General features: G+C 41.7%; 1 protein-coding gene across 11 annotated transcripts in view; it reads right to left on the bottom strand.

Moving 5' to 3' along the window:
* Positions 1–4,453: 4,453 nt before the first annotated feature.
* Positions 4,454–15,658, bottom strand: part of FTCDNL1 (formiminotransferase cyclodeaminase N-terminal like) — a 121,335-nt gene continuing 110,130 nt past the window's right edge. For 9 of the 11 annotated variants that reach the window (XM_085870921.1, XM_085870911.1, XM_085870914.1 and 6 more), the window contains one exon: positions 14,676–15,282. In XM_085870921.1, coding sequence (XP_085727047.1) covers positions 15,064–15,282 — 219 coding nt within the window. In that variant the 3' untranslated portion in view covers positions 14,676–15,063. Of the gene's footprint in view, positions 4,748–9,738; positions 9,796–14,675; positions 15,283–15,658 lie in introns of those variants that run through there. The other 2 variants (XM_085870917.1, XM_085870918.1) reach the window with 2 other exon arrangements.

Genomic DNA, 15,658 nt, shown 5'->3' on the forward strand with positions numbered 1-15,658 from the left:
TGCGCTCAAAAAACGGATGTAAATGTGAATTCGAAAGTTTTACTTTCCATCCTAATTATTCTTCAAGATCTACAAACATGCAAACCCCACCAAACCCACATTCCCCGAAATGCACAACAGTAGGGTCAATCTATACTAATAAATGTCAGTGTGTGTGTGTGTGTGTGTGTGTCTCCTCCATAACTCCAAAACCGTAAAAACTCACAGCCTGAAACTTTGCATGCAAACTCAGAAAATTCCAAGGAAGTACAAGAGTGAAAATTAGATGTTTGGGTTAATTAAAACAACCCTTTTGAAGATAATTAACGACGTTATTTAATTATATCCTTCATCATTCGCATCCTTGGCCACTTCGCTCTGTATGGGATCTTAGGGCATTTCCTGGGTCACCGTGCTGGGGTTTGAAGCCGCCATGTTTTTTGGCCTGCTCAACCATGCCTTGACTTGCAACAGGCCACAACGATTTATTACCGATAAAGGTTTTTTTCATTTCACTTCCCTCACTCGCATTATCGAATGCCTGATCATCATACCTACGAATCGCTGGGTACATTGCAATGCTTATAAAACGCACGGAGACGCCAGCGTTTGTGACTTTATTTCATTTCCGTCCATGTGATAACCTCGAGAACCTCTTAAACTAAGCTGAATTACAAAATTTAAGCTCCAGATTTGAAATCAGCTGCAGTTCTGACGTTTGAAGAGTGTTAATGTGTGTAATTCGAACATTGCTTTGGTGTTTCTGGGTGAATAGTTTTATCGACGGCAATTGGTAATCTATATACCTATTTGCTTTAAGCAAGCAAGGCGATGGTCGGTCCTTCTCCATATTTATAACCTGCATTTGACAAACGTGGCAAGTATGTCAATACCGCCGACGGGAATTGAGGGAGGCCTTCATCCTGTAGTGCACTGAATGATAATGGTGATGATGATGATGATCATGATGAAGAAATAGATTACTAATTTTGCAAACTCAAAGGTGAGGGAAAGCATATAGCACGAATAAAATGACGAGAGAAGGTGTGGAAAAGGTTTTGATGACTTCGGTATGGGTGTGATCACACCAAACAAAGTTTAATAGAATGACATGCTGGGTGGCAATGGGAAAAATTACAATAATTAGGGTTGTTTAGATTTAATTTCTTAGCTTTTTGTTCACAAGAGAAGGCTTTGGAAGTGATTGTAGATCGGTTGTTGAAATAATCAGCACTACTGCTAGAACAGTGTGAAACAGACAAATGGGATGATGGTCTCAGAGGGTAGGAGCCTGAAGAATTAACATCTGCTCTATATTTAATTATAGCCCAACCAATAGTTTGCATTTCTATAGTCAACATTCTGGGAAAGATTCCAATCCGATCTGATATATCACACTCCGTGTTACAGAGCATTCGTTCTGCAGAAGCAGTTTCTAGGCCTGGACGTCATTGCTGCGAGGTTTCCCATCCCTCTCCCAGCAGTAGTTAGGGCAGGAATTTGGAATTTGTTCATGGTGCCAATGGTAGCTCACCTATTCTTCACAAAGGACACCGTGGGACTTTTAATGTCCACCAATTAATGCCGGCAGACGAGACACACAGTCTGATGTCTATCCGAGGGACATTGATGAATCATTCTGCCTGTGAAATACCGGGATAACAGCTTATTAGAGCTCGGTCAGGATTCAAACCCAGTCTAGGCAACTTAGTAGGTGAGTGTGCATACCTATAGGGCCATCCTGCGAGCACGTGAAACATTGCGGTGTTGTACTACAAATTGAGGTTTTAAAGTTTAAGTGACGATGGTTGTTCAAGCATTGGCTGAGATTTCTTTTAAGAAAATGTTGCAGAAGTTACCATTGTGCTGTGTTGTTATTTTTTTTTTCCAGTACATTCGGTATCAAGACTTTTTTGTTGTTGTCACGCTCGCTATAAAGCAGGGGGTTTGAATAAGAAGGTGGGGACAGGGAGATCAGAAGTAAGATGACTTTTGCAGTGTGGATGGTATGTGGAACAGTCTGCCAGCAAGCAGATGCAGAGATAGCAAAAATAGTGCGAAAGTGAAACAGATATGTACTTGGAGGCAGAAGGAACTTCATGGTACATATGCGTCAAGTTGACAATGTAGAAGGAGGTTTTTCTGTCGATATTTTTTTAACATCTGCTTTCAGATATTGAGTTGGGCTGTCAGGGTAACCTAGAGGTGTGTGCACTCACCTAGGGGTTATCTGGCACGGGTTCAAATCTCGATCCAGTTTTAAACCGTCACCCTGGCGTTTTGCATGTAGGGTCATGTGTTACTGTCCATTGGATGGACATGAGGTCGGTGCACTCGTCTTCCAGCTCCGGTCGTTGGTGGAGGGTTTTTTTTTTTTTTTGTATACCTTGGTCGAGGCTCGTATGAGAGCTAACACACAACTCACAGCAAGGAGGCATGAGACAAGAGGGGCGGGAGTGGAAGGGACAAAACAGTGGGGAACAGACACATTAGGTGAACTGTGGAAGGGAGAGGGATGGGGATGGGACGGGGAACATGGCGAAGAGAAGATGGACATTACAGGGACTTTCAGGAAGGAAAGCAGGAGAAATGAAGGAAGTAGGCTTGGGTGGATTATCGGGGGTAGAAAAGATCGAGGATTTGGATGGGGGAAGATAAGAGGTGGTGGTGAACAGCTGTTTTGAAAGCCTGGAGGGAAGAATGGGAAAGAATAGAGTGAAGACTTCCGGTTCCGTTAAATATCCAACTGCGTCTGTCATGTAGAGCGCCCTGAAATTTTTTTTTACAAATATCTGTCCAAATAAGCTCCACTCGAACGTCAGGCTTGGTTCACCAGTTCATGATGGGTTTGGGCTAAAAATGTTGCATAGCCCACCGCCCAATAATTTAGGAATAATAATTATTGGAGCCATTAAAGAAGATGTAGTTTTAAGGAAAACAAAAAGCTTGTCTTTTAACTTCTTCTGTCTTTGTGGCACTTTTATTTTATTTTTTTAAAAAGTAGTCTAGATATGGTGCAATAGTTGCGGCTTGTTTATCTCCCTTGAATTTGACATGCGTCACCTGAATAAAAGAATGCGATAGAAATCGCTCCGACGCGCAAGTTTGCCTTTCTGAATTAGCAGCGTCTCGTGCTGAAGGCGACTCTTGATCATGACGTCATTGATTGGAACATTTGAAGGTACGTGCTGCGGCACACCCAGACAGTCTCCCATGATTGTCGTAGAAACACCGTCACCACGCTTACACCTAACTTTTCATATTCACCTCTGCGCTGCTCCAAGCAGTTTACGAGTAATCAATAGATGTATGAAGTCATAGAAAATGGGAGCCATTTGATTTGGCATCAAATTTTCAAGAGATTCGGTGACGTAATAAGCTTTCGAGAACGTTTGAGAGCCTAATTTTCTGTAAAACACCGATTATAACTGATTGGTCTAATTTCTTGTAATTCATGATTTATTGCAGTTTTGACTTTTGGTTATAATGGCATCCTGTCCAAACCCCAGACGGGCTCTCGATACATTGCCAGTGGTATGTTATGCACTCATGCGTCGGCTGGAGATGCTTATGCTACTCATTATTGCCATGAGGGATGGTCGGACAGCGTAGAGGAATTCAAATTCACCTTTTAACTTTCTAGCCTGGGTTCGAATCTAAATCCAGCTATAAACTGCCGTCGGTGTGTTTCGCACGCAGGGTAATACACAAATGTGTGCACCATACTGCCATCAGAACTGGACGATCCGTCTGCGAACACCGGTCATTGGTGGACGTTAAAGATCCCACAGTCTTTGACGAAGAGTAGGTGAGTTACAAATTCCGACCTAAACTGTGTGTAGCAAGTGAGCTGATCTTGTTGAGAATTCCTCGACACCAGGGTACACCTCGTGCTATCCAGTGTGGTTGATGTGCGGGCTACAGCTCATACACCTGAAACAAATTCACACTGTCAGGTGTTTCGACGCCGTGTGTCAACAGCCATCTTCGGATATGAGGCAATGCATGAGCAATGAGAACGGCACTTGGGAGAGCGCATACCTCCGCCAGGCTAAACAGTTTAGGTTTTGTATTCCACTGATAGGCCGGATCTGAAAAATCGATCTTCACCAAAATCGAATCAATTTGTCCTTGTCACACACCCAACATGTCCACTAAGTTTTGTCCGAATCCCTCCATAACTTTTGAGATATCATGCTCACAGCCAGACAAACAGACAGACAGACAGACAGACAGACAGACAGACAGACAGGGGTGAAAACATAACTTCTGTTCACTTTTGTTGGGGGAAAGAATTAATTATTGGCAGAACCTATCAGAACACCTTCGAGGATTACCCCCATGCTTGCTTGGATGAATGTCTCGACTCAAGATTGTAAAACTATTAAATAGTACCACCTCACACCCGACCCTTCTCTTTGTGATACGCATGGTCAGAGGGCAATTATGCAGCGAAAAAGTTCAAAGAAAACCGTTTGCAAAGTTGGTTTTTATTTAGTTCTGGTTATTTCACACCTTTCATCCGACATGGCAAAGATCCTCCTTCAAAATCGTATCATTCATTTTACTCTTATGTATACAGTAGTTGATGGATTGGAATGACAGCTTGGAGGTACGTGCACTCATCTTTGAGCTGTCTAGCTTGCATCCGACTGCCGACCGAGCTGTAATCCTGGTGTTTCGGAGACAGGGCGAGGCATCGATGTTGCGCACCCAGCCATTCATCTGAAGGATGTTAAGTCAGAAGACCCGTCTGGTTGCAATGGTACTGTTGGTGAATGTGAAAGATTCTGATCAGTGTCTTTTTAACAAGAGTTGTAAAGTTATCCGGCACCCTAAATACATGACAAATTCCTGCTCAAACTCACTCGTTATTCCGCAGTTGGCAAGTATGGCAAGTATGGCAAGTATGGCAATACCCCCCCCCCCCACCCCCGGTGGCCTTCATCCTGCAGTCGACTGTAAACGTGATGATGACACAGTGCTTCAAACACTGATACAGAGACATGAGAATGAGCTGTTGAGTTTGTGGATACACAAACACAGAAAAAGGCAAAAGAGAGAGAGAGAAAAAAAATTCAGGATATTTATCGAAGGATGAGATGAAAAGAGTTCAAATCTGGTTCGACTGTTCCAAGACTTAACCAAAAAAAAATGGTACGTGCTGCTTCCTTGCTTGATTCCCAGCATTGAAAAGGATGCTCTAGCATGGACAAACAATGCTGGGAAGACAATGACAAACCACTCAGTACAACCCTTGCCAAGAAACTGCTTCGGCAGTACCGTCGCTCATCACAGCAGTATGGCACAGCACATCGAAATCGAAAAAAGGACTCACTCAACGAGCAGCCCTTTGAAATTTTTTTTCACATTTTGAGTATATTTTTCAGTGCACGTTTTTGCTGCTGTTTACGTAATGAATAAAATGCCGTGAAAACACCTCTCGCAGATAATTAAAAAATCGAGGACATCATCACCTGGTCCCCGACCTCGCGGAGGAATAGAAAAATCAATTATCGCCGATTGTTTGGTTTTCCAAGTTGAAATGGAAGATGTTTCGTTTGGAGAAAAATCTCACAGCTTTGTCGATTTTGTAAAAAAAAAAATTAATATTTTAAAAAGATTTCTTTCATCCGAGGCCAGAGACCACTTCTGCCTGCAGTGGCCACTACTCGTTGATGGACCATGAAGACCTCCCATGGTATATTTTGCAAACAGTTGGCGAATTATTGGCGGTACCCTAAACAAATTTTTGCTAAAACCTCCGTTCATTTTTCGTTTTCCAGGTTTCTCACCTTGCGAGGAATTTTTGCGAGTAAATGGATTTTAAACGTGAAGTGCGGTATCGCCATCTGCTGGAGCTACATCACTCCGACAATCGCGTCAATGCACCTGTCGTCCACCCTGCCCCTATACATCCCACCTTCTTGTGGGGTTGGCCCATGGAAAAAAAAATTTCTCCCAAGTCGATCACAAACTGGCTTTCCAGGCCTGACATTCGACCTGTAATTTGTTTTGGGTGCCGGCAATAACTCGCCTATTCTTCACGAAAGACATCTTGGGATCTTTAACATTCGCAAACAACCAGTGCCTGCTGATGGGTCTTCCGGCATATCGATACATCACCCTACATGTGAAACACCGGCCTGGCAGCAGCTTACAGCTTGGCTGAGATTCGAACACCAGGTTCGACATAGGCGAGTGCACAGGCGTACTCGAAGGAGGTATCCTGCAAGCCCAATCTGGACACTGAAATAAATACCTTTTTTAAATTCAACAAACTCTTGAAAAAGTTATTTCAACACACCAAAAACGAGCAAGATGCAATTGTCAGCAAAAGTGGTGAATCTCAACTGGTGCATGAAAGCAATTTAAAACCATCATTAGAGGTGTTATGCAAACGCTTTGATACGCGATTCAAATCGCTTGACCCTGCATTTCAAAACACTGCGAGTTCAAACCACTACGACCAATGTTTCACAATGCTTTGTTACAGGGTTAACGGCACCGTAATTGCTGTTTTCGTGGATAACCATGCAGCGAATATGCAAAATTCCATGCAACGTTGCCAGGACGTTTCAAACATTTCCTGAAACATTTTGTAAATGTTGTAGACATGTTGCGTGCAAGCAGGTACGAGTGGTAGTAATTATTGGTGCAACTAGAATCGTGAAAAAAACAGCATAACAAATTAAATATCTGTGATCACAAAGCGATCACCAAGGGTAAGACCAAGACCGGCGCCCATGATCCAATTATCGCCATCTTTTTGGATCACCATATCACCTTGACCTTCAACATTTAGGGACAGAGTATAAATTAAGAAAATGTGTCCCCATCTACAATATATTCATGAAACTCAACACCATGAAAATCAGAGGAAAATTATTCAAGTTATGATAAAAAAAGTGTTTTTCGTTAAAAATGTCACAATACGAAAAAAGTAGGTCAAGCACACCAATCAAATATCAGGTGCACAACTTCAGTGTAGGTCCACTATTACGATGCAAGAACATATTGGAAGGCCAAGTGGTCTTTGAAATTCCACGTTGGCAGAATTGAGTGGTGTTTTTTTCATACCAGCATTTCACCTTAGCCTTTAACTGTGGGGGGGAGGGGGTGGGGGGGGGTTAATGATGTAAATGAATTATAAATGCGACTTGCTCTCAGCTATCTGTAGAGGCCAATTTCGTTCTGATCGGACAAATCTTCGCAGAGTTATGGTAAAACACGTTAAAATGTCTAAATAATGAGGTCATGACCTTCAAATTCGGTCAAGGTCAAAAAACATTATTTTATGTCAGCCCCAGATACCTTTTATTCACATTATTGAATCAAAAATTCATTCCAAGAGTCCAAGCCAGATCCGAGATACAGATAGGACATTGGAAGAAGAAAAAAAGAAGGAAAAAATGGTGGTTTAGTACTCCTATGGATCTAAGACATTGACCTTTAACCTGTAGGGGTGTGATGTAAATTTAGTATAAATATGCCTTGCTCTAGGCTATATAGAGAGGGCAATTTTGTCCCAATCGGGCAAACCTTAGTTGGGTTATCGTGAAAAATGTTAAAATGTCTATAATTGGGTCATGACCTCAAAAAGTAGGTCAAGGTCAAAATGATTACGTCAACTCCACGTACTTAATATTCCCATTACTGTTGCAAAATTTCATTTCAAAAGTCCCAGCTGGCTCCAAGATACAGATCAGAAATTGGCAGAAAAAAGGGGTAAAAAAAAAACCCAGCACTCGGTAGAGCACATTCCTTGTCAGGCTGAACAGTTTATGTTTTGTATCCCACGGATCAGGCAGATCTGCGTCCAGACCTTAACCAAAATCGAATCGGCTTGTTGGCGTCACTTACCTAACTCATCTAACAAGTTTCATCTGAATCCATCCCCAACTTTTTGAGATACCGTGCTCCATACCGTTTTTGGCCCCATCTCTCAATGGAGAAGAATCATTAAAAAATTTTTTTTATTCTTGTATCCGGATTCGGATCAGGATCCTCACCAAAATCAAATTAATTAATCCTCGTCACGCAACCAACATGTCCACCAAGTTTCATTCGAATCTGTCCCCAACTTTTTGAGATATCGTGATATATATATATATATATATATATATATATATATATATATATATATATATATATATAATTTTTGGCCCTATCTCTCAATGAGATAGGGCCATGAGATATCCCGAAGCCATGTGCTGCATATGAAAGAAGAACAAGGTGTATTTTATGAAGAGTGAGTGAGTTATCACAACAAATAGTAGACTGAACAAATTCCTCTTTAGTTGAACGTCAGATTTGGCCAGTGGGTTCATATTTAAGACATAAATGGGCTAAACACTTACCCCAGCAAACCCAACAAGAGAAGTTTGGAATAATTGGATCAGTAATAGTAGTAGTCGTAGTCGTCGTATTTTGTTATTGAAAGCAATTTTGTTTGTACAATTTTTCCAAAAGAATGTCGAATGTTGAACACCTGAAACAAAACAAGTACCCATCGAAGATAGATAGAGCATTAAGGAGTAACACGATGGCACTTTGTATGCTGGTGCATGGGGGGCTCAAAACGATACCTGCAGCGTATGAGGCCACAACATCGGAAACCCTCCAGAACCTCCACAAAGCCCCTTCACATTGTATTCATCAGATGGACATTCGATCACATTCAATGTAGAATTTGGTCCACTGCTGGAATCATGACTGACGACCGCTCAGCTATGTGTTGCTGAAGTGTGCGTGCAGATCAGGATGGTGACTTGAAATATTTAGGTAGGTTACGAGCACCATTAGTTGTAGCAGATGGGTCTCCAGCTCAAGGTCCATCCGAGGGACGGAGCACCGTGTGATGCAATGCCCTGCCTGCAAAGCGCCAGCCTGACTGTTTATATTTGGATCAGAGAATCAAACCCGGACAGCAAAGAAAAAAAGCTTTACCAAACACAGCGACATAACAACTAGAGCGTCCGCTTTGAGACTGGAAGGTCTGTGATTCAAACCCCCGACGAGTCATGCCAAAGACTTTAAAAATGGTACATGTTGCTTCCTTGCTTGATGCTCAGCATTTAAAAAAAGGATAGAGTACGGACAAACAACCACATGTTGGCAACCATAGCGCAGGCCTCGATGGGCCTAATGTCCTCCTCCTGCATCGAAGTTCCTTGCGAGGGAACATATTATTATAATAAGTTGAAAGGTGAGTACATGACCTCTGAGTCATCCCATCATCTCACATGAACACACTTTTCCAATGCCGTTCATCGTTAATCCTTTAAAACGCATTTCACAATAAGTCTGTGCAGTTTTATTACCTCCTCCACCTAAAGTGGAAGGAGGTTTTGTTTTCACCCCTGTTTGTCCATCTGTCAGCAGGATATGTCAAAAAAGTTATGGACGAGTTAACACAAAACTTGATGGACGAGTTGGGTAGGTGACAAGAACAAGCCGATTCGATTTTGGTTCAGGTCTGGATGCATATCCGGCCCATCAATGGGATACAAAACAAACTGTTCAGCCTGGCGGAGGTACGCGCTCCACCAAGTGCCATCCTAGTTGGTATTGGAACGTGGACAGAACATCAAAGTTTGAAGATACTTCAAAGAAGATCTCATAGACTGTTTTTTTTTCAATCCAAGATGGATGATAAGGTGCATAGACAGCACAAAGACATCCACCGAGTGTATTGTTTGTACGAATTATAATTATTAGCCATCAAAGACAATAGAAATCCTCCAAAGGTGGACTCACAAAAATCTCTCGTCGATCCAGCCCGTCCGTCACTTCTTCCAGACTGGCGGTGTAGACCTGAAACCACATGCCATACATTTGAATAGGGAAGGCTAATTACATTGCAATTATTTATCGTACATTATTTTTCATTACGAGACAGTTCAAATTACATTGCTGGGAAACTCCATCTTTATCAAGACATTGCTCCGACGACTACAAGAGTGCACGTGGTCGCGAAAATGCTGCTAAACGACCTGGAAAAGCACAAAATGCATTCGGACCTGCCCTCTCGTCTCACATTTAGATGAAACATCAGTCTTCTGATAATTTTTTCTTCCCATTTGAATGCTCCATCTGAAGAAGCTACATTATTACTGTAAAAAAACAAACAACTCAACATCTCTAAATCAGCTGAAATCGCACTGCAAGATGAAGGACTGAATGCAGGAATGGATAAGCAATGTCTTGATGTGAAAGATTATATAGTCCATATTGAACTAAAATAGTGTCCATGTGGAATAACTTGACTAATTTCCCCCGTGGCTCCCAGTCTTGAAATAATTTCCAATATGGCATTTTATGCTTACGTAATCCTCGGGATTGTAGGCTGGGCAAGGTAGCCTCATGCTGTCCAAATATGGGTTTGAATGTAGACGCAGCTATAAACTATCATCCTGGTGTTTCACTTGAAGGGGGTGATGCAGCAATGTGTGTGCCGTCCATAGAATGGACTTTTAGTCGCAGGATCACTCTGGCGGTACTGGTCATCGTCCGACGTGAAAGGTTCCACGGTATCTTTTGTGAAGAGCACATCGAAGTCATCACCGGCACTTTGAACAAATGACAAATTCTTCCAACTCTAATAATAATCTAAGCTCAATGACTCACTTCGTATCCGATCACTAGCACACTCCCTATCTTATTCCCTAGTCCAAGGTGCACACAGGTAACAAACAAGGCTCAGTTACATGTCACCTGTTTTAATATCGGCACTTCTTACTATGGGTGTAAATACACCTCGAGCAGGCAATATGATACATTTCATGATATGTTGCCTTAAAGGGCTCACGCATTCCTTTTTGCTAATGATAATTAATCTGCCAATTTGAAGAAATATTATCCATTAAGCAAACAGTGTCGAAGTTTCGAAATGTAATTTTTAGTCCACATTTTAGAAAAAAAAAAAAAAAATTCGATTTCGTTCACGCAATTTACCCCCTAAACCTCCGATCATGGTTGTAATTGAAAAGATCAGCAATTTTTAGTTTGACAATTTCCAAAATATTGATAAATGATGGAGCTGTTCAACCTTGAGGGATCTTCTTGCTCATCGCAGCACTGCCACGTGATTGAACATGTTGCGACGCCACGCCAAAAGTGGCGTCCTAAAATTGGTCACGTCTCGCAATGTTCAATTTCGATGTAAATGCAAAAATGTGGTCGCACTATTTTATTTCAGGTCTGTCAGGAAACTGTAGGCCTACAAAAACAAAAAAATGCTTTGGGCTCTTAGCTGTGGCACCACAGTCATTCACAGGCGATTAGGAACCAAAGATGTCTGGAGATGTCTCAACCACGGTAGCACACCAGTTGGCAAATTGATCTAAAATGTAATTTTGTCTCGTCTCCTGACAGGGTTCCCTGTGATTATAACCACCAGACATTGCTCTTATACATGTGGAAACCCTCCCTCCCCCTACACCCCCCCCCCCATTCACCCTTACTGTCCCCATTTGGCTTTTTGGTTTCTGATGCCATTCTTGGTAAGCCTGTGCTTTGTAACCTATTTGTCCTTCCAACGTTTCAATTGCTCTTATCAAATAAAATTGCCTCGATCTCATTTCCTCATCGTTGAGGACAAAGGTATTTCGATCTGTGATCATGGGTGTGCATTTGGGTTTCTATTCGAGATCTAGGCTCATGGAAGAGCAACGTGACGGAGGGTAGAAAAAAGGCAAGAAATTGACATTGGAGGTAGTGGGGCAATATTTCTGCTTAGTGTTGGTTTCATGGTTAGGGTGGAGGGCTTGGAATCCTAGGATCCTAAGTTCAAATCTCACTTTTTCTGTTGAATTAATACCAGGTGGGGTTGACTCTGCCTGCCATCCTTCCGAGGTCGGCAAAATGAGTGCCAGCATGCTGGTATACTGTGTCGGAGTGGCGAACCATCCAGGATTGTGTCAAATTGCCAAGGAGACTGTTTAGGCAGCACCGACGCTCTGCACAGAGTATGGTCCCAATGGATGGATGGATGGGCAATATTTGGACACAATAAGCAAATTAATGAACAAACATGAAAAGAGGAGAGAAAACATCAGAATCAGTGGTGGAATGGTTTCAGCGTCTGCTCTGAGTCTAGTAGGTTGGTGGTTCAAACCGTGGCCGAATCATACCAAAGACTTCATAAATGATACGTGCTGCCTCTTTGCGTGATGTTCAGCATTTAAAAGTACGAGTACGTGCCCGTATGTGCATGCCTGTACGTCCAAAAAAAAAACAAACTTTAAAAGCGCTTGCCAGAAACAACCACACAGGCCATTCCTTCGCTCTCGCATGCCCGTACGTGCGTGACCGTACGTGCAAACCAAAAAAACCCAAAAACTTTCAAACAACCACCTAGGCCGTTCCTTCGCTGTCATAAACAACGACTGGATTGGGGCATTGTGTTTAAGAAAATCGAGAAAGAAATCGAGAAAGAGATCGAGAAAATACAGAAATCGAGAAAGAAAGAATACAGTAAGTCGATAAATCGAGAAAAAAAAATCGAGAAACAATACAGTAAGTCGTCGCTATCCGGAAGTCCGGAAGTTAAGTCCTCACTGTCCGGAAGTTCGCATATCGCAGTTACGATTATTCGCAATTTAGTTTTAATGGCCAATTATTCAATTAGTGCCAACGTATTTTGCCTTTTCGCAATGTCATCTTAAGAAAAACACAAAGAGAAGAGAAGAGAGAGAGAAAAAAAACCTACGTGCAAAAAAAACCAACAAAACCCTTTCAAACAACCACACAGGCCGTTCCTTCGCTCTCGTAAACGACGACTGCATTGGGGCATTGTGTTTATCTATAAATGCGAATCAGAAATCGAGAAATTATTATAATACAGTAAGTCATCACGATCCGGAAGTCCGTACGTTGTAACCCGTAATGGGGAACGCGGCTGGGGATCTCTTTGCCAATGGCCACACCTACGCAGCAACGTGTCTTGTCATTGGTTTGGTAAATAAATGGCCATAACTTGGGAAGCACTTGTCCGATTAATATCAAACCTTAAAAAGGCACATCCTCAGGTCCCCAGCAATATATCTGGCAAGTTTCAATTAGATCGGACCAGTGGTTGTCGAGAAACAGCGGTCACACACACACACACACACACACACACACACACACACACACACACACACACACACACACACACACACACACACACACACACACACACACACACACACACACACACACACACACACACACACACTGCTGGAATTACAGATAGATATAGCAAGGACATGCTCATAGGTTGTCCTGCAAGAATCTTCAGGATTTAAGGAGGAAGACAACAAGAAGAAGAATGTAATAACCTGTAAGATAGGAGGTGAGGTTAAGTAGGGTCACTTGTTTAAACAAAAACATAATAACTGGACTTCATAGAACATGATACCCCATGCAGTGTTCAGGTATATACGACCATTTTAATAAAATAATTATTATAAAATCGTTTAAAAACATCCAGAAGATTAGCATGACTGAAGGTGTCTTATACTCCACCCTTATACACTGTAATATGTCACAGTTTAGGGGATGGAGGCTTTATTGATCACCATAGAACGCAGCGTCAATCGGCATCATACATCGCCATATCGGCAGCCTCTTCTTCACCCCAATACTGCACCCTCTCACATACCATGCCCACTTCCCAGGGGCTGCACTTGACAGCTCCCATTACATACACCACCCTCTATAACACATCCAAGTACAGTACTACAAAACTGGAGGTTCTTGGAAGTATTATGAAAGCGGTTTGTGTTCTAGCCTATTGTGTCCAAGTATATAATTCAATTTAAATAAAGGTGCGAAGAGGTTTGAAAGGCGTACAATGAAATCAATTCCAGGTTTTACCGCCATTTTACCCAGTGACGATTCCATCACTCGATCCAACACGTTACCTTAGTTCTTCGTGCCTGTTGTGTCCTTTATGACGTCCTTTAAAACAGAAAGTTTCCTGATTGGAATAATTTAAAATTTTGTTCGATTGCCAGGCAGGCAGACAGAGCAAAAAATATTATCTCACTCCTCTCTGCACATGTGCGGTCGGGACCAATTCAGAGCTAAGGTACATTAAAACGGTAAACTTGCTTTCCTATCCTTGCTCAAAATATAACATTTAATTTAAATATCTGTAGGTTGTTCCTCGATCATAACCTGATAAGATAGACGGATGTACAGATGTGATCGAACCGATTGCTTAAACAAGCTTTTCGCTTCACATGTGTGGGGTAAGTAATGTTTAAACAATCATAGTACAAGACAATGCCATATTATCTCCCTTGTCGATACATCGATACATAATCCTTTTGATTCTCGCTGACCTCTCCCTTTTGTCAACCTGGAACAATTTATCTGCCTCTCTTGATCTTATTTGTCTGTGTCATGTCCTTTATTATTGTCTTGCCTGTTTGAGTATTATTTGTCCGTTATTTGTCTCCCTGTTCCTCTATGCTCAATTATCTGTAAATTCAGCTCTCACACCGTTTTGCCTGGATTTTTGCATGAGCCTTTACCCCTGTTAAAAAAGTCCAGTACATGGAATAAATTATAGCTGGACCCATATTAGCCACTGTCATTAAACAAAAGTAGATCATAAATGTAAAGGTCAACCCACCAGCACAAATAACTTGACCATATATTAACCGCATTATGAATGCATCACAATCACGAGATGAAATCGTGCAACATCGGATTACACGTTTATTGGAATATTTTCTCCAGTTAGGATAGGAATTAAGTAATTCACCAAAATTAGAACTCAGACAGCCTAAGATTTCTTTCATTTTGTGATGCTTACTCAGAAAAATTACGACATTGCACCAAACAAGCCCGAGGCCCCCACTCGAATAAGCAAGCTTCAAGCCCGAGAACCCACAGAACGTTCGATTGTTTGCAAGTTTTACGCATGATCTAATCAGAATATTCTATGAAAAAGATGTTTTCATTAATATCCAGCATTCTTTCACATTTTTTTTTTAATATGCTTCACACATTGCACTGTCATTATGATAATCAAGTATAGTATAATCTCATGCTTCACACAAATTGTAGATTTAACATTTTCAATTTATTGATTTACATCATTGGGACTTGTCTAAGTTTCCAGTAATCAGGGATGCCTTCAGCAATGGCTTTTACTGCCAAAGCCCGGCACTCTCCTCTTGTGAGACCCACCAAAGCACTACCGATCACGGACATGCCCTCCTGGAGTGCGAGTTCATGAACACGAGCATATAGGCAGGCAGGGCTGGTGGAAACGTCTTCAGAAACCTCTTCTTTTGCACTTCCACAATCCTACAGTTAAAACAAAAGCAATTCGGATATTGGTGGTGACATTTACCTTTACGCTGTACACTATGAATGTTTCTCTGGTTACCGTACTGCAATTTACGCACCTAATTTACTGACAAACCAACTTGGAATGTTTGCATCTTCTATTACAGCCCTTGCTGATGAAAATACATTTTAGATCTGCAATTACTGTATATTGTCCTGACGATTACAATTGTGGAAAAAAACGAGCAGGTCGGGTTGAAACAAAAAGAAAAATCCCCGTTTATGACAAACACTTAATGAACAGGAAATTTTCCCAACTGACACTTTTTCGAGTTGAATGTCGGCACCTTAGCCATTCCTTTGGAACACGCAGATTGGACGTGGGGATTTGAAA

The sequence above is a fragment of the Eptatretus burgeri genome, chromosome 2, assembly GCF_056783735.1.
Source record: "Eptatretus burgeri isolate ZD-2024b chromosome 2, Ebu_testis_v1, whole genome shotgun sequence".
Classification (NCBI taxonomy): Eukaryota; Metazoa; Chordata; class Myxini; order Myxiniformes; family Myxinidae; genus Eptatretus; species Eptatretus burgeri.